Source organism: Lynx rufus, unplaced genomic scaffold, assembly GCF_022079265.1.
Source record: "Lynx rufus isolate CCGP_SWC_20201006 ecotype Redwood Valley unplaced genomic scaffold, mLynRuf1.p SCAF_34, whole genome shotgun sequence".
Classification (NCBI taxonomy): Eukaryota; Metazoa; Chordata; class Mammalia; order Carnivora; family Felidae; genus Lynx; species Lynx rufus.
Window position 1 is genome coordinate 3,814,693 of NW_025814850.1, and position 22,386 is coordinate 3,837,078.

The 22,386-nt window shown below is 47.8% G+C and overlaps 2 protein-coding genes and 1 pseudogene across 5 annotated transcripts in view; all 3 read right to left on the reverse strand.

Moving 5' to 3' along the window:
- Positions 1-4,379, reverse strand: part of LOC124522177 (uncharacterized) — a 130,818-nt gene extending 126,439 nt beyond the window's left edge. Inside the window, exon 1 of the mRNA XM_047093476.1 lies at positions 3,453-4,379. The gene's annotated coding sequence lies outside the window, so the exon portion shown is untranslated. The remainder of the gene's footprint in view (positions 1-3,452) is intronic.
- Positions 1-22,386, reverse strand: part of LOC124522185 (leucine-rich repeat-containing protein 37A2-like) — a 334,305-nt pseudogene that overhangs the window by 216,479 nt on the left and 95,440 nt on the right.
- LOC124522180 (Golgi SNAP receptor complex member 2-like) lies at positions 1,914-21,137 on the reverse strand. Of its 4 annotated transcripts, XM_047093483.1 has the most exons (8): positions 20,828-21,066; positions 14,727-14,791; positions 12,860-12,996; positions 11,907-12,039; positions 9,363-9,503; positions 5,955-6,166; positions 4,388-4,574; positions 1,914-3,531 (listed from the first exon to the last, which is right to left on the reverse strand). In XM_047093483.1, exons 1-6 carry the CDS (start codon positions 20,931-20,933, stop codon positions 6,005-6,007), a joined length of 744 nt encoding a protein of 247 aa, XP_046949439.1. In that variant the 5' UTR covers positions 20,934-21,066; the 3' UTR covers positions 1,914-3,531; positions 4,388-4,574; positions 5,955-6,004. The 4 variants fall into 4 exon arrangements, with proteins under 4 accessions (XP_046949439.1, XP_046949440.1, XP_046949438.1 ...); XM_047093484.1 differs by lacking the exon at positions 20,828-21,066 and adding an exon at positions 21,086-21,137 and having other exon boundaries at positions 4,388-6,166; positions 12,860-12,968; XM_047093482.1 differs by having other exon boundaries at positions 4,388-6,166.

The window sequence follows — 22,386 nt, forward strand, 5'->3', positions numbered from 1 at the left end:
AGAGAGAGGAGAGAGAGAGAGAGAGAGCATGAACGGGGGAGGGGCAGAGAGAGAGAGGGAGACACAGAATCGGAAGCAGGCTCCAGGCTCTCAGCCCAGAGCCTGACGCGGGGCTCGAACTCACAGACCGCGAGATCGTGACCTGGCTGAAGTCAGACGCTTAACCGACTGCGCCACCCAGGCGCCCCTATTGCTTTGAATTTCTAATAACAGTATTACTTAAAAGCCTTAAAATGTTCACATCCTTTGACCTAGCAATTTCAATTTTAGTGACCTATCTTTTGTCTGATGAGATAAAGAGAAAAAACCCTGCTTATAACAGCAAAAATATTAGAAATGACATATTTATTTAGATTATTTGTTATATAGCTTATTTTTCAAAACAATTTGTTTTTGTGCTTTGATCTGTTCCACAGAAAAATTCACAGCTGCCAAAACCAGCCTGATGGCAGGGCCCGGGTGATGGATGGATCGGGACTGCATGGTGGCCCACCGACAGCGAAGCTTCTTGTACCCCTGCTTTTATGTGATTTGGCCTTAGCATTGGTCAGGGCAGCCCCCCTACCAATGAAAGTACCTGGGGATTTGTCGGTTGGGGAATTGCCCATGACAGGCCCCCTGGGAAAAGGACCACGGGGGAAAGAAATAAGATTCCGCAGGGAAATTATGCGGGCCTACATCCAGCCCTTGCCACCCCCTGTAAAGACTCCTCTACCTAAAGGAAGGATAGCCCCATATATTTCCCAGCCAGGGAGGGGGACAAATGGATTTGAAATCCCCACCCTGGCAACAAAGGAATGTATCTATGGATACAAATTACTCCAACCCCTAGGCCCACTTGGCCCCCAGGAGGCATTCCAGATGATAACTGGACCTGGTGGGTTAAGGTACAGAATGGTTCATTAGTTCCTAGGTATACATTGTCTCCCTGGGAGCGCAGAAGGCGTGGGTTCCCAGGGCCCTCTTGGCTCCCTCCCGGCACCCCAGACCAAAGCGAATAACTTTTGTTCCTTATACACAAATGGTTCAAAGAAACAATTAAGAAGTCATGTCCCTGTAAATGTTCCACTTGAGGTGTTGAGAGATAGATGACCTTTCATGAAAATAGCAAAGCAAACGCTTTCTAGACTATAAATAAACGTAGATACATAATGAAAATAATATGAAGAAATTAATCAATTTCTTGTAACGTTACAAGAAAATAACCATGTTGTCCCTTAATGGGTGATTACACAAAGGAACATTTTTAGAATTAGGTAAAGCCAAGAAACATAGATGACGCATGCTACAAGGAAATTGCTAACAAATATAATGCCACGTTTGCCGCAATAAAGCGGCCAGTCTAACACACTGTTGTTGTCCGTGTCCGTTTGTTATTTTCGCCGACGCCGTGCATCCTTCGGGAACCCCTGGACCTGCTGGGGCTGGACCCCGGCACACAGCCATTTAAAAAGGCAGTGTTGGGGTGCCTGGGTGGCTCAGTCGGTTAAGCGTCCAACCTCGGCTCAGGTCACGATCTCGCGGTTTGTGAGTTCGAGCCCCACGCCGGGCTCTGTGCTGACAGCTCAGAGCCTGGAGCCTGCTTCTGCTTCTGTGTCTCCCACTCTCTGCCCCTCCCCCACTCATGCTCTGTCTCTCTCTCTCTCTCTCTCTCAAAAATGAATAAATGTTAAAAAAAAAATTAAATATTTAAAAAGGCAGTGTGGATCTATATTTATTTACATGGAAGGTTGCCTAACATATAAAGTTAATAGAAAAAGGTAACAAAATTGTATGCATGTGAGTCAACATATATATTTTCTAATTATGTGTTTATGCATATGTATATACCACACTTACACACACACACGCACACACATGCTTAGAAAAATCCTAGAAAAATATATGTAAAAATACCAAAGTTCAGCTCTGGGTAGTGGGATTACACATAAGTTTTATTTTCTCCTTTCTTTTCTCCTATGCTTTCAGAGAATAAGGTTATTTCCACTTTGAATAATTATTTTAATAATAAATCTCCAAAAAATTATATGTCAAGAGAATTAACATATGGGTAAATAAACATGTCAGAAAAAAATAGAGTTGCTTTTTAGTCTTTCTAAAAGTTAGATTTATATTTATTATTTTATTTTTATACCCTCTGAAAGTTGTGTACAGTAGGCACTCAAAAAATGTTGGGGTGACTCGGATAGATAGACGAATGACACCATTGCAACTTGTCAGTTCCTGTTAGGTTGCTAAGTAACATTCTATTGGTGGTCCATTTCACTCCTAGTATTCTCCATCTACAAATTTTTTATAATAACCAATCCACATCTTTTATTTGAGTAGCTTGATGCTTTTAACCTCAGAGTATTACTGTGCCATTGTGTGTATTAAGTTTATTTTACTTCTGACCAATCCTTCAACTTATCTATACCATTTTTATTCTAAACTTATCTCTCCTCCTTAATAAGCTTGGAATGGTCTGTAAATGTAATCAGTTCTCTATTATTTACTTCTTTGATTAAAGTATTGGACACTGACAACAAAAGAGCAATTACTTTTCCAGATGTTTTAAAATAAAATTATTAGGATTTTGATTTGCATTTTTTTTGACTACTGAGGATGGAAAATATTTTTATATGATTATTGGCTACATATATTTTCTTTTATGTGACATTCTTATCCGTGTGTCTTACTCACTTTTCCATTCCATCTCCAATCTGAAGCTCAGAAAAGTGAAGCAACCATTGCACTGTCTACCATTGGGAAGCTGACAGCTTTGGGGGTATTTGCTCAGCTGAGGAGCTACGCACCTTTTATAGAAAATGTTGCTGCGAATTATGGAGAGGGCCAGCCCCACCCCCCACCCGTGGCCAGCATGAGGGTACTGCTTAACTGCTCCCACACCTACAGCTCATTGAACCACGAGGGGATGATGGGTCCAAGCTGAGCCAATCAGATTCTCTATCCCAGCCCCTTGGACTCTGGGGCTGAGACTAGCCAGTCTCCGTGACTGCTCAGAACATTAGCCCGTTAGCTTGGGGGCAGCCACGATCTGTCCTCTGGAATGTGGAGCAGAATATACTGGTCTACAAAGAAAGTAGTGAAGGAAATGCACGAGGAGGCAAAAACTTGTCAGGAGAGCCACACTGACAGTTCCCAGCTCCGCCTCCATTCTCTTCCCAAGAAGAGACCCCTTGGGTAAGCTCGGTGAGACACCTTGTCCCCTCTGAAGCCATCTCCCTCAGCTCACTCAAGTTGCTTTGCTACTGTGTCCAAAACGGTTTTAATACAACATCAGAGAAAGACCCAGATCCCAAGTCTTGTAAGTCCCAGTTCCGAGCCCCGCCGCTCTCCCACGTTTTTCTAGACGGTCAGAAGGGGTCGAGTCCTTGCCTCCTGTCCCCTCCTGTCACTACATCCTTCTTGGGGCTCTGCCTGCTAACTTAGTCCCACAGTGACCTCCTCACCAGTTCTTCATTCCCCCTGCTCCAGACACAATCTTTTTCACACAGTTGATGGTTGAGAGAAGATCGGGGCTCAGCAGTTCTGAAGGGGAGGCAGAGAATACCCGTGAGAACACAGAAGACAGTCCCAGAGACTGAGGCAGACACTGGCTCTCCCTGCCCCCCAGGGGCTGAGTCCTTCCAGATTAGGCAAGGGCTCCCTCCCAGAGGCCCATTGAGATATCTCTACAATGGCTGCTAGAGGTCAAGGGTGGCTAGGGGTGGGGGCAGGAGTAAATGTATGTTTACTACCACACATCCTAGCTAGGGTACATGCTGGTTCACGCCACGTTTGAGGGTTTCTAGGGAAAGGAAATGTCAAAACAGGCAGCACAGAGGCCAAGGTAAACCTTGCCTAATGAGAGAGGCTCTTCAGGTCAAGAGTGCAGGGATGTTGATCAGAGTACGAAAGAGGGAGTAAGGGGCAAAGTCATGGACCTGTGGAGCCTCCAGGAGTGGCTCTGAGGTGGGGAGTTTGCCCTTGGCCTCCAATCAACCAGGCCATTAACCACACAAAGTCAGTACTTGATGGTTAGAGCTGAGCCTTCAGGGCCACCAGTCTGGCATTCAGCACTGGTTCTATGGGCCTCAGTTTGCTCGTCTGTAAAGCGGGGATCATAATAGTTTCCACCGCATGAGAAGCTGGCATGTGAAGTGCTTAGTATATAACACACTCTTGATAAATGTTGGCCGCTGCTGTCCTCTGCTACTGGGTGTGCAGAGCCTTTCTGGAGCCTGCACCCTGGAGAATCTCCTAACCGGAGGGGCATCGTAGCCACTAGTCAAATCCTCTGCTCAGCAAAGGCATTCCCGGACTCCTCGGGCCATCCCTCTGGGGGCATTCCCAGGCTTGGAGTGGGAAGAGAAGTCCTGTGAGTAGACCCCACTCATCCTCTCACCTCTCCCACCCTGAGACCCCGGCCAGACCTTTGCAGTCCTCGTGGCAAATGTTTTCCGAGTGACTCTTGTAATCATTGCACCAGTAGCGGCTGTTGATCTGGAAGATGCCATAGTCGAAGCTGCCGTCTGCATTTTCATTTACCTTTGATAGGTTGAAGTTGCTCTCCACAAAAGCCAGGCACAGCCCTTAGAACAGGGAGAAGAAGGTTTTTAGAGGGCTCTGAACTGAGGGACAAAGGATACGGAGGAGAAAGGGAGACGGGGAAGCAGAAGAAAGGAACAAGGCCTAAGAGGCTAGATGGGGCAAGCTGGCTGGAAACACCCATTAGCTTCTCCCCTCGCCCTTCGGTCCATCCACCTGCCCCTCAGTACAACCGCTCATCATCCCGCTGTCCATCCGCGTCTCCTGCACTTGATGACCGCCTACTGTGTGCCGTGACCCGTGCAAAACCCAGTGAGGGACATTTAGCTGGGTCAAAGGCAGCTGGTGCCTTCAGAGGGCCTATAGTACAAGAATGAAGACACACACCTTAAAGGACCGTAAGACAAGATAAAACGAGAAGGACAGCACAAGACAGGTGTGTGCAAAACCTGGGCAGAAGGAAGCTAGCCCCACCATGGAGGAGGAAGAAGCCTTTGCACTGCCTGCTCCCTCTGCCTGGAATGCTCTTCCCCGGACATTTGGGCGACCCGGTCCTTTGCCTCATTCAGTGCTGCTCAATGTCACCTCCTCAGAGAGGTATTCCTTGACTTCCCCTTCAAGGACAAGGTTACCTCTCACTCCCCTGGCTTTATTCTGCTGCATAATATTTATCACCACCAGGAAGTGCTTCATATGTTTGTGTGTGTGTTTGGGACTCGCCTCTCCCCCTAGAATGCAAACACTGTGAAGGAAGGGGCTTTGTTGATGTCTCTGTCCCCAGCCCCTAAAATAGTTCCCGGTACATAGTAAGTGCTCAGTTAATAATTGTGGAAGGAATATAGAATGTTGGGAGGGGCTTCTCAGGGAGGGTTGCTTTTTGAACTTGGCTTCGAAAGATGAATGATGGAAAGATGGCCACATAGGGGGTGACCAGGAGCAGAAGAGGAATGGGAGGGAGGGGAGGGTGGGTGATGGGTATTGAGGAGGGCACCTTTTGGGATGAGCACTGGGTGTTGTATGGAAACCAATTTGACAATAAATTTCATATATTAAAAAAAAAAAAAGAAAAAAAAGCCTTCCCTGGGCGAGCATCAGCTACATGGACAAGAACAGCAAAACCATTCTTTCCCTCCCTCTTCTTTCTTCACCCCTTACCCTTACATCACTTCCACCCCTAGTGAGGGTGAGAGACGGCGAGACAGAGCAAGAGCGAGAGAGCGAGGAGATACTCTCATTTCCTTAGGACCATGCATCTTGGTAGCATTCGCTTCCCCTCCAAGGTGTTACAGGAAACAGAGCAGGTCTGAAACGCCCGCTACCTTACAGATCACGATGACTCCCAGTGGTCTTCACAGTTAAGAAGGGCATACATTTAAGAAGGCAGCCTCTGGGCCCCCCTCTCTCTTTCACACACACACACTCACACAGACTCTCGCACGGTGGGAACGACGCTCAGCCGCGGGGCGGGGCTGGCTCATGTCAGGTACTGCACCACGAGGAACATGACCACACAGGTGAGAAGCATGCCACCGATCATGAAGTACTTGTCCTGGAAAGCCCGCTTCTCAGTGAGCCGCATCACGGTGTTGGACAAGCCCAGCATGTTGGCAATGTCAAGGATCTTCTTCTGAGTCCCCTGGAGCGGACGAGAAAAGAAGGAAACACAAAGGTCAGCTCCTTTTGCCAAGGAATGGGACTTCTCCTAGAGACAGTCTCTTGGTCATACCTAAAAGCATAAGCAGCATCAATCCACTCTGTGGTCAAATGACTTTTGATCAAGGTACCGGAGCAAAGCAAGGAGGAAAGAAAAGCCTTTTCCACAAATGTGCAGGAATGATGGACCCTAGTACATATATATATCGTGGACATATATACATACATGTCTCATATGTACCATACACATGTCTGTAAGAAGATCCTCAGTTCCTATCATACACAAAAATTAATTTGAGATGGATCACAGAATTAAACATAAAGCTTCCAAAGGAAAACACAGAATGAAACAACCCAGGTGTACATCCACCAGAGAATGGATAGACCACTTATAGTGTATCTGTACAATGGGATATACTACTTGGCAATAAAAAGGACCTAATTACCAACTTGGAACAGTATGAATGAGCCTGGAAAACACTCCTGAGAGGAAGAAGCCGCTCTTGGTAATACATTTATATGAAGTCCACTAACAGGCAAAGCTACTCTACAGTGAGATAAATCAGAACGGTGGTTGCCTGGAAGGAAGGCAGGCAGGCTGGCTGGGAGAGCATGAGGGATTGTCCGGGGGCAATGAGGATGGTCTACGTCTTGACAGCAGTGTGAGTCACAAAGGTATATGCATCTGTCGAAATTCAAGGACCCGCACGAATTAGATCCGTACGCCTACCGTATGTACGTTACACCTCAAGAGAAAATTTTAAAATGAGAATGTTTTACATATTTTTAAAAAAGGAAACCTCAGAAAACTTTTCCTCTGCTCCCTGACCCCAAAATCCTGGCTATCGGCCCGTTGACTGTGTGGAACACAATGGGATTCTGCTGCGTCTAACGTGTGGGTCAATGTCCATGTTCGCGAGAGGGTCTGAAGCGGGTGACGTGGAACGACCGTCACCAACGCAATGACCCCTTGTATACGTGCCATCAAGACCAAAAGAGTATTTTACTCCTAAATCAACAGCCCACAGCACTCAGCCTGCCCTTCCTCTCTGCTTTCCAATTTTTGTTCTTAAGAACACTTGACTGCTCACGAAGCGGCAAGTATAAACAGATGCTGGGCAGACCCCAACTCGCTTCCACACACGTGGCCCATCAGGATGGACGGCATCTAACCTAATGCCCCACATTCAGTTTTTAAGTGAACAACACATTAACCAGCAAGACAGAAGAGGCAGAAGTGAAAACAGCATGAGGCATCACGGACAGGCACTCGAACCCTGGGTTCAGCCCAGTGATGAACAAGCCTCCCCGGAAGAGATCTTTCAGGTCAAACTTTACCGTTGCCAGCGGAGGCCAGAGACATGTTTTTGCAACGACAGTGATGGTGAAATTTAGGCTCTTGCTAAAGATTCTGGTTAGCTCTGGGGCGCCTGGGTGGCTCAATCAGGTAAGCGTCTGCCTCGTGATCTCGGCTCAGGTCACGATCTCACGGTTTGTGAGATCGAGCCCCACACCGGGCTCTGCGCTGACACCTCGGGGCCTGCTTGGGAGTCTGTCTCTCTCTGCTCCTCCCCTACTTGCACGCACACCCTAAGTAAATGATAAGTAAACTCTAAAAAAAAAAAAAAAGATTCTGCTTAGCTCTGAAGGCAGATTATTTCATCCCTGCATGTAATACAAGTACCCAGCTTCTAAAATCACCTGAAAATTAACATAAATTTCAAAAAATGTATTCCTTTCCAGCCACAAATTTCCCCCAGCCACGGCCCAGCAACTTCACTCCTTTTAACGGTTTAGGCAGGAGTGGGGTGGGAGGAGGATGGAGAGAATCAAGACCAAAAGGCGGGTAGGTAGCAGCGGGTGTACAGAGGAAACTGAATTAGAAACCTCACGTTCCGACCCCAACCGCCTCACTGGGCTGCCCTGCGCATCCTTCTGGGGACAGCACAGGGGCAGATGCCGCTGAGACTCCGCAGTGATATCAGACTTTGATAGGAAGCGAACATTCGCGTTGGCAATAAGCTCTAACCTTACCCCACCGGGTCGACGTCAGTGAGACACGGGGAGGCTTGTCCTAAAAGGGTTTTACTGTTTGCCCGAGATATGGGCAATTTTCTAAAGAAAGGGCAGATTAATCATCACGTATCAGTTCAGATTACAGTAGGTGGCCGTTCAGAAAGAGGGGCACCCGCGAAGCTGTTGGAGACACACTTCCAGACCACCAGAAGCACCACGGCCGGCAGCAGGGCGTGAGGGACACTTGCGGGCTGCCTGACTTTCTCCCTGGTGACGACGGCAGGGGCTGTGCAGCAATGTACTGAAGTCCCGCGGGGCTGACGGGCTCAACGCAGTCCAACAAAAACTAAGATAAATCTCACACTTCCGAGTGACTGTTTCTCACAGCTCAGTGGCTGGGAGTGCTGCGTTCACAGGGGACCACACCCTGATAATAGGCACAGCCCACACCCCATTATCCATTAGAGCTGATACAGGAAAAGGGCTGAGGCTGAAACATCATGACTGACATCAGAATCTGTGTAATGTTTCTGTAAACCACTCCCAGGGGGTTTGAGCCTCGGCCAGTGGGGCGGGGCTTCTAGGAATACCTGGGACTACGGAGAGGGCAGCTGCTACGGGCCAGCCCAGATGCTCTAGAAGCCCTTCTGTGCCTGCGGCTAGTCAACCCAGGCAGCCCTCCGGCCCCGCCCACAGGGGCTCAGTTACAAGAGCACAAAAGGTCTCGGCTATCAGGTGGTCGGCAGGAGGGGCTCTCCGGGAAACCACGTGAGGGTGAGGGGCCACGTGTGGCCACGTGTGCCTTCTCAGAATCGTGCATTCTGTAATTTCGGCAGTTGTGGGATTTCTTGGTCTTAGTGGTGCCTATCGTAGCAGCCACTTTCATGGTAAGTTCAGTAAACGGCAAAAGACCCAGATACCAAGTGATGCCAAATTACGGTTCGTTGCAAGCACAAGTAGCAGCTGCGGGCGAAGGGAAGGTGGTCACTTGTGGACTCCTCATACTTCAGCTCCAAAAGAAAGGACCCCAGACTCAGGGCTCTGTCTCACCACCAAAATAACAAAACGCGAGGATACGTAACCAAGACGTCAACGCGGGTACCCAACTGGTGAATGAGGCCAGAACGAAGGGCCTCCTCCCTGTCCCCCAGAAAAGCCCCCACCTTCAAGGTCAGTCTCTGGGCCCTCAGTCCGTCCAGTATACCGTGCCCGCCTCCGATGAGGTTGTCCATGCCATGGTGAATTTTCTGGAGGGAGGAGTTGAAATGCAGCGAGCTATCCATTGGGATGGTCGTGTCAGAGTCCTGTGAAAGAAACGCAGGCACAGGATTAGCTCTGCCGCCTGGTCAGCTCCTGGGGTCCCAGCGGGTCTGACTGCTCCGCCTGTCGGCCAAGGCCAAGCCAGAGAGACAGCCAGATACACACGGCCTGTGAATTCCTGCCTCTCCACCATGACCACCACTTAAGAAGGAACATCAGTCCTGCAAGGTCTTGCTGGGCTTCTCCTGAAGGCTTTCTCTGACTACTCCCCTATTAACTTAGCTTGTTCCAAATGTTCCTTTCCTTGGCTTTCCCTTAACACAGGTTTGCTTTTGTTCTGCAGCTGTTTTATTTATCTACAGCTGTCACTGCACTTAGACGGAGTCTGACTAAGGACAAAGGAGACAAAGGCCTAATGGGTAGTCGGGATGGGACAATTCTCCTCAGCAGTCCAGAAAGGGCTGTAAAGAAATGAAGGAAGAAAAAAACTGGCACCGATCAAGTACTTTCCACCCTGATGCCCATTACCCTAAGCTCACTTAATCCTTATCCTAATGTTATAACACAGTTACTGTACTATCCCCATTTTAGAGGTGAAGAAACTGAAGCTCAGAGAGGTCTAAGATCACACAGAGCTGTTCAGTCCAGCGGGGCCTGTATCTCACTACTGAGTGCAGAGCCGGCCCTCTTAACCATCCTGTGGGAAGAAACACTGAGACTGGCCTCAGGGCTCTAAGTTTACACCAGAAGCGGACTGGATACAGAAGGCAGTCAGGACTGGCCATAGTTCCCTTCTTTCCCGCCTCCCGACAATCGCACATTCTTCTGCCATGCACGGTCATTCTCCCCTCTTTCAATCACCACGAAGAGGTTCAACCACCTCTTCCTTGCTGCATACGTTCAGAATCACTTTTCATGCACCTGCTCTCAGTGCCCCCTGCTAACACGGGAGCGTTTCGAGAAGCAGGCGGGGACCACAGCTTTTCACTTTTTCACAAGCTTTACTCTCAGCATCTTCAACAATGTTCGGCATACAGCTAATGCTCAGTGGGTCACAAGACTCCAGTGTTTGAATGAATCAAAGAGAGGTGTCTCTTCATTCGACAAGCGTTTATTGAGTGCCTTCTGTATACAAATCGTTCTTACCCTTCCGCCTGAAAGGGTAGACCTAATTGGGCATTATCACTCAGAAAAACATATCATAGCTCCAGCTCACAGAGTGACCGGCAAGAAGTTCATTTGGCAAAGTCAACTTTGATTAAGGGGCACTGCGTGCAGAGCACCGCACCGAGCTGATATGCAAACAAAACAATTCTGAGCGATCATCCCTGACCTAAAAGAGGTTTGAGTACCCAATGCCATAGCGATCAAAAGCCCACACACCTTTTGGCGTGTTGTAGAATTCATTACACTTTTGAAAGGCAGCTATGAAAACTTGAAACTACCGAAAGGAAGGAAGGAAGGAAGGAAGGAAGGAAGGAAGGAAGGAAGGAAGGAAGACAGACAGCTGTGCCTACCACTATGCCTCCAACACATCCTCATCACACTTCTGAATTGTTAATCAGTGTTACTTGACTGCTTACTCTAGAGAAGCAGAAACTACACAGGCACATTCTGAAACACTCAGGGAAATTTGCTGCAAGTGTGGACACAGCAGAGAGACTTAAGCATCTGTGAAACGTGGGCTGATTTGAATTCTGATGGCAGGCTTAGAGAGCTAAGACCTCTTTAGAAAATGAACCTCTCTGTTAAAACAAAACAACCCAAAACCCACCTCACTTGGTGGAAATACATTATAAGGGACCTGAAAAAGGCCAGTGTGTCCTCTAGCCATCAACAGCCATGTGCAGGAATGGATCCTATTAAGACCGAGGGGCAGGGGCAAGGGTCTCCCAAAAACCAAACATGCACACCAACCAGGCCACTTTTGAACAGGCTCAAGTCAAGCAATCCATCCAAAACAAAAGACCTGTTAACAAATTCCTCCAAACTGCTGCTCAGATTTGGGGCAAAACCATTTTAAGGCATCTGACACGGGAACCACACACATACACAGCACGATGGCAAGTGCCTGCAGGCAGCTTTGAAATGCTGCCCCTCATGACAAATGGTTTCAGTTCTCATCATCTGTCTCTACCTGATCAGAAACCGTTTCCACCATGTGAACTTCCACCTCTCAGTCAAACCCAGGTCATTTTCACCCCTGCCCACTCCTTCACTTTAACTGCTTCCGCTTCGGGTTTTCGTGTTAGAGAAGGAGGTTCCCTGTCTAGGTCTAGTGTCTGTGGCAAGGCACAAAGCCCACTGTTACTTCCAGTCGATCGGCTTCGGACACCCCCTACAAAGATGAAGCTCCAGGACCCGAGTTTCAGTGGCGACGAGCTGCCGAGTGCCTGTAGACACTGCCCCCCACCCCCTCCCGCCCCCCAACCAGGAGCCTGGCTTACGTTAGTGGTGAAGGTTCGAGACAGAAGTTCCTCTCGCTGTCTCTCCTGCTGCTCCCTTGCGTATCGCCGATGCTGGAAGTTTCTGAGAGCAGTCTGCAGGTGCTGGACATCATACTTTAACTGGTCAACACGACTGGAATTGATGGACACAGAGATTACATTCCAGAAACCCAGGGCCGCACATTTTGAGCGGCCAGCCTTCGTATTCAAGAAAGATGCTTCCTTACTTCTCCCTACACCACTGCATGCTGTCCCCACCAAAATGATCTGATTTTGATCACTGATGTTGAAAATAAAGAAGCGGCCTGTGGTTCAAGTACGGTTGTAGCACAAGAGATCCCAACAGCTTTACTTAAGCATCTGCTGGTCTCTGATTCTGGATGCATGACAGGGAACACGTGACAGGAAGCAGGCTCAAGGACCTCTCCCTGACCTGCCATGGATTATATCGCTTTTCAAGAAGGAGCCCAAGGGCACCTTTCGAGTAAAGCAACAACAAAGTTTCATAAGAACTTTTGGGAGCAGGGGCTGGGCTGGAGGTGGTGAGGGTTTTCATTTGAATTTCATGGCGGAGTATCAAATGTTACATCAGTATTTCATTATAAATCGGCTGATTGAAGTGATTAACGGCAAGATTTCATCTCAATCCAAGAATGCAGCAGGAACCAGAGGGCAGTGCACACCTCCCTGGCTGCTGGAGGCTTCAAGTAAGGCCACGGGTCTGGCCAGAAAAACGGTATTGGAGGCAAAATTTCAAAATGACCCAATGTAAGGAGACACAGGCTTCTGAGCCCCTAACCTCACAGGCTTTTTATTTTGAGGAAATATCATTGAAACGAAACCGTGCCCTTTAGGGGGACTTCATCTTCACAGAGTCTCAGTTTTTCAATGCGTAAATGGATTTTCAGAATATCTGACAGCCTCCCCTGGACAAGAGGCGTCACAACACTCACAGTTTGGCATTCTGTCTTTTGTTCGGGGGCTCCTTGCTGGACAGAATCTCCAGACGTTCTAGATGGCTGAATATCTGGTCAATGCTTGCTTGGATTTCGTTTTCTACTACTGCACAAGAGAGAAAAAAGAGTAATTGCTGGAAAAGAGACAGTCAGCTTAAATTAGAATGATACAATAAACATGTCTTTTTCCATATCCAATAAATTCAAAGAAACCCATTCGAAAAGGAGAAAAACGCATATCGTACTGAATAATGGAAAAAAATTCAAGTGATACTGATTCTGTAAATGTTGTTCTAAACACACACACGCATATATACATGTAGCTGTTAATGTCATAGCAATGCCAATTGTTTAAAAAGCTACAGATAAATCTGTAGAAATAAATTTCCTGCCTTTAGAAAATAAAATGAATATTTGGGTTGTCCAAATAAAATATTTTAAGCAAAATGCAGTATCTTCTGAAACAGAATGAGGTCTCTTTTCCTTTGAGATTATTCTCAGATACGAGTTATAAACATCTAGTAAGAAGGCTGCCAATTGAATTCCCTACAGTAATGAGGTTAAAAGAAAAAAAAGCACAAAGGGGAAGATTAGTGTGTGAAACACAGAGAAGAGCTCCCTTGAGGCTTTCCATAAGGACGGGCAGGCTGATGCTGGAATCCCCAAAATAGACTGAATATCACTAGGAAAGGCCCAGGAAAGAATCCACAGAGGTAAAGATATGATAAATACAGTCATTTTCCTTATCCCTCTTGATAAACAGTCAACATGGCCTCTTTTCCATTTCTAATCATGTGACAGTGAGACTGCTGGGAAGGCAAACAAAGCAGATGGATAGGAACTAACCCGTGTACAAAAAGGGCACCCAGGGGGGCGTCTGGGTGGCTCAGTCGGTTAAGCATCCGACTGTGCCCGACTGCTGATTTCAGCACAGGCTGCGGTCTCACGGTTCGTGGGATCGAGCCCCACACCAGGGTCTCTGACAGCTCAGAGCCTGTTTGGGATTCTCTCTCTCTCCCTCTCTCTCTGCCCCTCCCCTGCTTGTGTGCTCTCTCTCAAATAAATAAATAAATAAATGAATAAATAAATAAATAAACATTAACAAAAAAAAAAAGGTACCCACATTGCTTCTTGCCCAATAAAGACACGACAGTAAAGAAGCAATGTCACCCTCCTAGGCCAACCTGCAGCAGCTAACATATGCACTCTAGATTAGAACAGGGTGGGGCACAGAACCCAGAAAAGAGATGCTTTTGACGCTCCAAAAAGGAGGCATGAGCAAACAGAAAAGGGCATAGCGACAGCCAAGCGGGGAGGTGAACGGGTGGCATCAGCAACGTGTGGGTAACCAGTGGCATCTGTTGTGGCCAGCTCAGAGAAAGGACCTTTTCTGGCCAACAGAAAACCGTAAAACAAAAAGCAGCACTCTTCTCAAATGAAACCACAGTGTGGGAACTACACTAATTAATATTGCTATTCGTTTCTGAATAATCCTCCTAAAAAGCCACAGTTCTCAGCTCAGAAGAAATGACCAATTCCAGTTAAACATCTCTGAATTTGTACGGAGTACATTCCTCCCAGGGCTCGGTAATTAGATTAAGACAGAGGAGAGGAGGTCCATTCCCATAGGGCCCTGTCAGGGTGAGTTGAGGGGTAATGGGGGATAAGGCCTGTGGGATTCCACCGGGCGCAATGAGAGAAGTCAGAGGCTTTGCCAGAGGGTTTTTCTGTCCACCCCTAACAACAGAACTCCTTCGGCATGGAATCATTAAGCCCCTGAGGCAGCAAGGCGGTCAGGAAACACAGCCCATTAGCATCGTGTCATCAGGAGAAAGGACTCTGCTCTCCATAGTTAATGACTCACAGTGCAGAGACTGCTTGTCCGCGGTCTCCAGGCGTCCCATGTGAGACTGGATCTCGTGGACCTGCCTATCAAAGGAAGAGAGAGGAAATGAGTGAGACAGGAGTCATCGACAGTGCTTCGGTCAGGAAAGACAAATTTTCTGATGCCAACGTGTAACTGATTTAAATCGACAGCATCACTGAACTGTAAACTTTGTTAAGTGGCACTTTAGGCCACATGTTTTGGCCCGGTTTCTAATATTTTACCATGAATATTAATAAGAACACTAACAGGCGGCGCTTACTAAGTGCCTGCCACATCGGAGACATTCTGCAAAGTCAATAACCCTATGCGGAAAGGACCATTATCATCTTCGTTTTATAAATAAGACAACCGAAGCCCAGAAAGGTTAACTTGTTCAAGGTCACACAGCAAGTGATAAACCTCAATCCGGACCCAGCCAATCCCACTCTCTGCTCTTTGACCCGATGTGCTGAGTGCTGGTCTGTACTAGGGAGAGTCAAAGGGCAAGAAAGATATAATCCTTGTCCTTGAGAAACAATGTAATTAGGAATGACAGGCCAGAGAGACATGACAAGTCCCAAGAAGATTTAGGGGAACATCACTACATGGAAGTGTAAACAAAAAGGAAGCCGAGGGGCTACGCGCAGTGGCGTGGTGCCAAGGAAACGTAAGAAAGTAAGAGTAAAAGCTGGCGGAACCCGGTGGCGTCAAGTGAGTTCTAAAGAGCACTCTGAAGACGGAAACTTGACCTGATGAGGGAAGAGATGAAGAAAAGGATCGGCAAAAAGGCACGTGGATTACAAGCAGGTGGGCCTGCCCGGAAGCGAGTAGGGGTCGGAGGGGAGAAGGGATGAGGCGCTCAGTGCGAGAAAACTATCAGAGGAAGGTCCTGAAAGACGGGGATGTCCCGTCCGGTAAAGGCCTTTCCCTGGCAATCCCAGGCGAGTGCCTCCTCATTGGGAAATGCGACACCGTACCCTGGCTCGCCAGCGTGGTCTCAGATGGCGGGCCCTAGCGTGCTCTCCGGAGGCTCCTTGGGGCCTGACCAAGGTCACCCCCAGAGCCCTTCCTAGCAGTCGTCTGCGATCAGTTCTGGAATACTGCCTATGCTACCCCAACAACGGGCTCCTGGTGCTTCCGGTCTCTCACATCAGAGCCACAGGAAAGCAGTCTGCTGAGCAACTATATCACCTCCAACCCTTGAGGGAAAGGTCAGCAACCAGCCTCCACCATGAGCACCACAATCTGTGAACCCAAATTTACCAATGCAAGCCAGAAGCCCAAACTAGGTTTCAACTCTGTCTTGTCTTTGCCAGGGCTTTCCTGCGGACTCTAAACATGACCCACGGCACCAGAAGCAAGGCCAGCGCTCTACTGAGTCTGAGCGCACCTGGGTAAGACCCACGGCCCTGAAAGGAAACTAGAAATCACCACTAGAGATGGAGGGACCAGACTGCTCCTCCGGTAAGATAGGTCCTGATAGTGTAGAATGAGGGCACGTGGAGGTACGGAGGTAGATGGAGGAACACAGCTTGAGTTAACCAACATCTGGGTCAGGGTAACCACAGAGACAGCAAGAGGACTGCACGGCGACGCCGATGGGAAGACAATTAGGATTTTACCGAAGGCCTGCACGTAGGCAGTGAGGTAAGTTGTCAATGGCAGCTTCATAGAGCAAATGTGAAAATTAGCAGTATTGACAGGAACGGGAACAGAAGAAAAAAAGGGAGGGGGGCAGGGGGCAAAGAGTATCCAAGACAACTCTGAATCAAGTATGAGAGGGATGACCTGGTCCACCTGCTATGAGGACTTATGACAAAGCCATAATAACAACACAAAACCAAACAAAACAACATCATTGCAGTGCGGAGACAGACAAACCCTAACCTTGACCCAGGAGCAAAGAGTAGAGTCCAGACACAAAAAGAAACGCAAGATGGTTTAAAGCCCAAATGTAAAAGGCAAGGCTTTCAAATTTTCTGGAGAAAATACAGGAATGCATACTATGACTTCAGGTTGAAGAAGAATTTCCTAAACAAGGCAAAAAACAATACTGTCCCCCAAACCACACACACCACAAGACTCGTCAATTTGACTACATTAAAACAAAAAACCTGTCTACACCAAAGATGCTCTAAAAAAATAAAATAAAAAGACAGGCAGAGACTGGAAGATACCCGCGCCAGATAAGAAAGGACTAATGTCTAGAATAGATTAAAAAATGCTGCAAATCAACAGGAAAAGTCAAAGCACTTTTGTAAAATGGGCAAAGAGCAAATGACAGAAAAGAAAACCCAAACATATCTATATCTATATCCATATCTACATCTATATCTGTATCTATTATTCCACTTGACTAGTAATCAGAAGAATGCAAAGTCAAAATAACGAGATAGTACATTTCTCCCATGGATTGACAAATACTTTAAACTTTAAGGATGAGGGCTTCATGGCAGGCTAAATAATGGTACCCAAGGGATGCTAGCCAAGATTTCCAGCATTCTACCACAGGACTGCCTTCAGCTCTACGTTTTGTTCAAGATTTTTTAACAAACCAACTTACGTTGATGACATTTGCACATCACTCTGTGCTATAATGAGCCTAGGTTAGGATGTTGTACCACAAAACAAATAGTAATATTTTCATTTAGGCTAAAATAGTAAAATTAAATTTGTCAGGGATGAAAAGCATTCCCACTTAAGACTTTTTTAAAAAGTCCCCAATGTACAATATCAAGTGGCATTCCATCCTGGGAGCTGTCTGTTAAAGGCCCCTATTAAAGACTTCCCCTGACGGAAGATGGATGAAGAGGATGACCGGGAAAGAGTCTAGAAGTCAAGTCATGAAGAGGAATGGTCAAAAGAGCTAGTGATAATAAGCCTCTGAGAAAAGAAAAGAAAAGAAAAGGAAAGAAAAGAAAAGAAAAGAAAAGAAAAGAAAAGAGAAAAAAGAAAAAAAAAAACTCCATTAAAATGGGGCAGCTGGTGCTTTTCAAATACGTAGAGCTGACATAGGCAGAGGAATGGGCTCATTCTCCACTGCGGCTCCTGAAGGGAGAGCCAGAACCAAGAGCCCCATTCAAGAGGGTAGCTTTCAGCTCAACATGCCCCTCCCCACAAAAACCCCAGAATAATTATGAACTCTCTCTCTTCAAGCAAAGGAAGAAGGGGGGCGCCTGGGTGGCTCAGTCAGTTGAGCGTCGACTCTGGGTAGGCTCAGGTCATGATCTCATGGTTCATGGGTTCGAGCCCCGTGTCGGGCGGGCTCTGCGCTGACAGCTGGGAGCCTGCTTGGGGTTCTCCCTCTCTCTGCGCACCCCCCCCAACTCGTGTTCTTTCTCTCTCTAAACTTAAAAAAAAAAGAAAAAAAGAAAAAGAGCTCCTGCATGTTTAAACACAGGGTACACGAACTGCTTCGGGTTTTATAAAGGGTCTTCCTGACTACAGGGAGTTGGAATGGAAGATTTTGCCAGTCCCTTCCAATTTTTAAAGTCTATGAGGACAGGGTGAGAGATGATGGCAACACTCATCCTATAAACACCCTTCAGGTGGCTTATACCGTTTTCTAAGCCAAAATGGACAAACTTTAAAGTTGCAGGGAAACAATACTGACTTCTCCCACCTAAGCTCTGAATGCTTTGAATGAACTAGAAGAGATATGGCCAAGAAAATGATTCCAATCTCTACATTTCATGCCTGGGAGGAAATCAAATGCAAAACAACAAAGCAAGCAGGCATGGCATAGGGGGGACTACTATGTGGCAAGTCTGTTTTAAACCGAACTGGGAATTCAGACAACACACTGGAAGCCAATAAGGAACAGGTGATGCACAGGCAGGACTTGGGGCGGGCGGGGGGGGGGGGGAGGTGGACACTAGAAACCAGAAGTCTTAGCCCTGTCCAACATGGGGTCCGTGGTGGGCTTAGGTAATAACATCACCAAGCAGAGAGACCTCATAGTAAGAAAACAAGGTCACTGTTGCTGACTAAAAACAAACAAACAAACAAACAAACAAACAAACAAACGAATCCAGTCTGTAGAAATGAAATTGCTTTTTAAAAGTCCATGGAACTACTCTCATCCTTTCATATACACCTATTTTGTATCCATGCTGCCTCTGACCCCTATGAGCAGGGAACAGTTTTAGAGTTAAAAGATACTGGTTGCAAGTTCTGGTCCCACTATGGACTGGCTGAGGAACCAGGAACAAGCCATTTAACTCCTTGGTGCCTCAGTCTCCGATAAAACAGGGTACACACATGAATAAATAATCACAACTATTTAAAGGCTCATAGATCCAAATGCAATATGAAATTGCTGTGTAACCTTTACGGCATCATACAAACATTTGTGGTTGTTTTTGCTTTACTTAAAAGTAGTGGGAACCATCTGGTCATTTTCACCTCACCCACCTTGCCGCTTCTACATTTAGCCTCTCACCAGAGGGCAAATTCAAAAAAAGGAAAAACTGGTCTTCAGATAAGGTAACAGTTTTCACACCCAGCTGCTCACCAGAATCACTTGGAGAGCTTGTTAAAAATAGAGCTTCTTGTGCTCCAGACCTACTGAATCGGAAGCTCTAGGGATAGAGGGACCTAGGTGGCTTAGTCGGCTAAGTGTCCGGCTTCAGCTCAGGTCATGATCCCACGATTCGTGGGTTCGAGCCCCGCTTTGGGCTCTGTGCTGACAGCTTGGAGCCTAGAGCCTGCTTCGGACTCTGTAGCTCCCTCTCTCTCTCTCCCCCTCCCCCACTCACACTCTAATTCTCAAAAATAAATATTGTTTAAAAAATTAAAACCGAAAAGAATCTCTAGAGATAATAAGGTCCAGGGCACTGAGGGATCCTAGACTATACAGGGGACAAATATAGACACCTCTACAACCACTTGAATATCAAAAAAAGAAGCCTGGCCACTTATTCATCTATAAAGTTCATCCTAATGCAGTATTACTTAAGCATAAAATGTTTATTCTGATTTTCACCTCCCCTCCCTCCCCCACTCATTGCTCAGGCAGTTAAGAAGGAGTTTTCAAGATACAGAACTTTCAAGTACTGATTTCATTCCAATGTACTGTCAGGGACATGGCCAGAGATAACCACAAAGTGGGTTCAAAGTTCCAGTAAAATTAAGATGCTCAGTTACTGTTGTGTCAATTCAGCCTCGATCATTAATTTCTGCAACTGCAAAAGTTAATTGCTGACGCTCGCAGGATTGTGTGTTTCCTTTTAAGACACTCAATCACCAGTATCATGAAGCTGAAAGGAGCCTCAAAGTTTATGAGCTCCAAACTAACATTTTATAGATCAGAAAAAGAAGTCTAGAACCAGAACTCCCAGAACTGGTTCAATACTTCAGGGGAAAGACACACTAAAAGATCTGTCCTTTCTTAGTAACACAAAAATAATTCTATTTCATTCCTTTTCCAATGGACTCACAGGTCTGATTATTTAAGTTCCATCATCTATATAGATATAAAAATTTTTTTCTAAAGTAGTCTCCACGCCCAGCTTGAAGCTTAACGCAGGGCTTGAACTCACCACCCAGAGCTCAAGCCGTGAGCTGAGATCAAGAGTCAGATGTCCAACCGACTGAGCCACACAGGCGACCCGTCCCTTCTTATAATTTTTATATGAGAATAGGGCTCCCAGGGTAAGAGCAAATTCTGTCGTTTTAAAACTGTTACAGAGTAGGTTTTATATTTGCACTCAAACCAAACACTGCATCAGTATGGTCTCTGGTATAAACCAAATCAAAAGAAAAGGGAAAAAAGTGTAGCAGCAACAACAGATTAGTGTCAATCAAGAGTTGGGGCCGACGTCATTTAGGAGCTGTGAGTTACAATGAAACTTATTCTGACGACCTTAGCTCAATGATGGATCTTTCTAAACTAAAGAAGATTCCGTTTGTATTGTTCATTTACACTCCATCCAATCCTGCCACACCTTAGATTTTTTTCGGACGTCCCTGGGCTCTCCAAGTGAATAGTAAAGTAGGTGTAGGGGCCCTGACTCCCACCATCTCTACCAACCCAGAGCAGTGAGTTGGCAGGTGCTGGACAAACAATTTATAATCTGTAAGTATGACTTTTCCTTCACCTAGTCTACTTAGCAGGTAGTCGCGGCCTCGAAGATCCCATGAGCCGTCCGGCCCAACGTCCCCACGCATCAGGCCGGACCCTCCATCCGCCGCCGACTTGGGCATCCCGCCAGAGACAGAACTTCCGAGCCGCCCCCGGCAGCGCCCCGGCGGAAGGACTCGGCCTCCACACTGGCGGGCGCCCGAGGCCCCAGCCAGGGGAGCCGGCCTCGCCCAGCCTGGCTGCGCCCCCGCCCGGGCCCCGACGCGGCCCTCACTTGTGCATTTGCTAGTACAGCGGCTCCACGTTGCCGGCCCCGCCGGGTCCGGCCCTGGCTTCCTTGGAACACGTCCTCACGGCCCCCCGTCCGGCTTCCGGCTCCCGGTCGCAGGACCCGCCCCCTCCTGCCGGCCAGGGCTGCCCCGACGCGCGCCCTGCCGGTGGTGATGGAGACAGAAGAGGAGGGCGACGGGAGAAGAGGCCCGGACAAAAAGGCTAAGGGTAGTCAGAGGCACTGCCGCAGATCGGGGACGAGGAAGCATAGTTGTGGGTAGGGGGGCGGGCTTCGGCATCGAGTCAGGCGTTGACAAGGGCAGTCGGAGAAGTAGGGACGTGAGGTCCTCAGAGCAAAGCTGCAACAGAGGGGGCGGACACCTGCCATTCCCCAGCGGAGGCAGGCTGGGGGCGCGGTTCTCGCTCTCCTTCCCAGTAAAGTGCTCAGTTGTGGGTCTGGAGCTTGCGCTCCGCTGGGCTCTTGTGCGCAAGCATCTCCTATGTCAAGGATGTCCGGTTACTACCCCCCCCCCCCATTTATCCTTCCAATAAACTCCCAATGAATGAGTGGTAACCGTGTCTTGTGTGCTGTGGGGAAACCGGGTTCCTCTTGCCCTCAAGAGAGGTCGCGGTCTAGGAAAGGAAGTGAGATAAGGGTACAAATAAACAGCTGCTTTTTTTTTTTAATTTTTTTTTCAACGTTTTTTATTTATTTTGGGACAGAGAGAGACAGAGCATGAACGGGGGAGGGGCAGAGAGAGAGGGAGACACAGAATCGGAAACAGGCTCCAGGCTCCGAGCCATCAGCCCAAGGGGAGGCTGAGAAACGGAGCTCCTTGCGTCCCCGCCTCGAACCAGAAGGCTGTCACCCTCTCCTGCGCGGGGACTCAAAGTTCCACACCCAGAAAACGGCGAGGGGTCACTGTCTCTCTGTGCAACCTCAGCGCACTAGCTGGCTCTCCCTACCAGTCCTGCATTCACTGGTGCTCTTATCCAGCAGGGCCCAGTGGGTGTGAATAACTCAGCTCTCAAGGCAAGAACGACGCCTCAGTGCATATTTGAAAAGCCAAATCAAGTACACCGGGCTCCGGGGCAGGTGTCGGACTTGGCCTCCCTCGGGCCCAGAAAGCCTTCCTTTCTCCAAACAGCCCCTGCCACCTGGCCTTCTCCGCCCCGCCCCCCGCCCCCACCTCTAGCCCAGCAAAGCCACAGGCTGACACTGCCTCCCAGCGCGCTGCTGGCCCAGCCTGGCTGGCTCTAGGCCACTCATCCGAGGAATTGAGACAGCGAGGTGGTCCCCCCTCA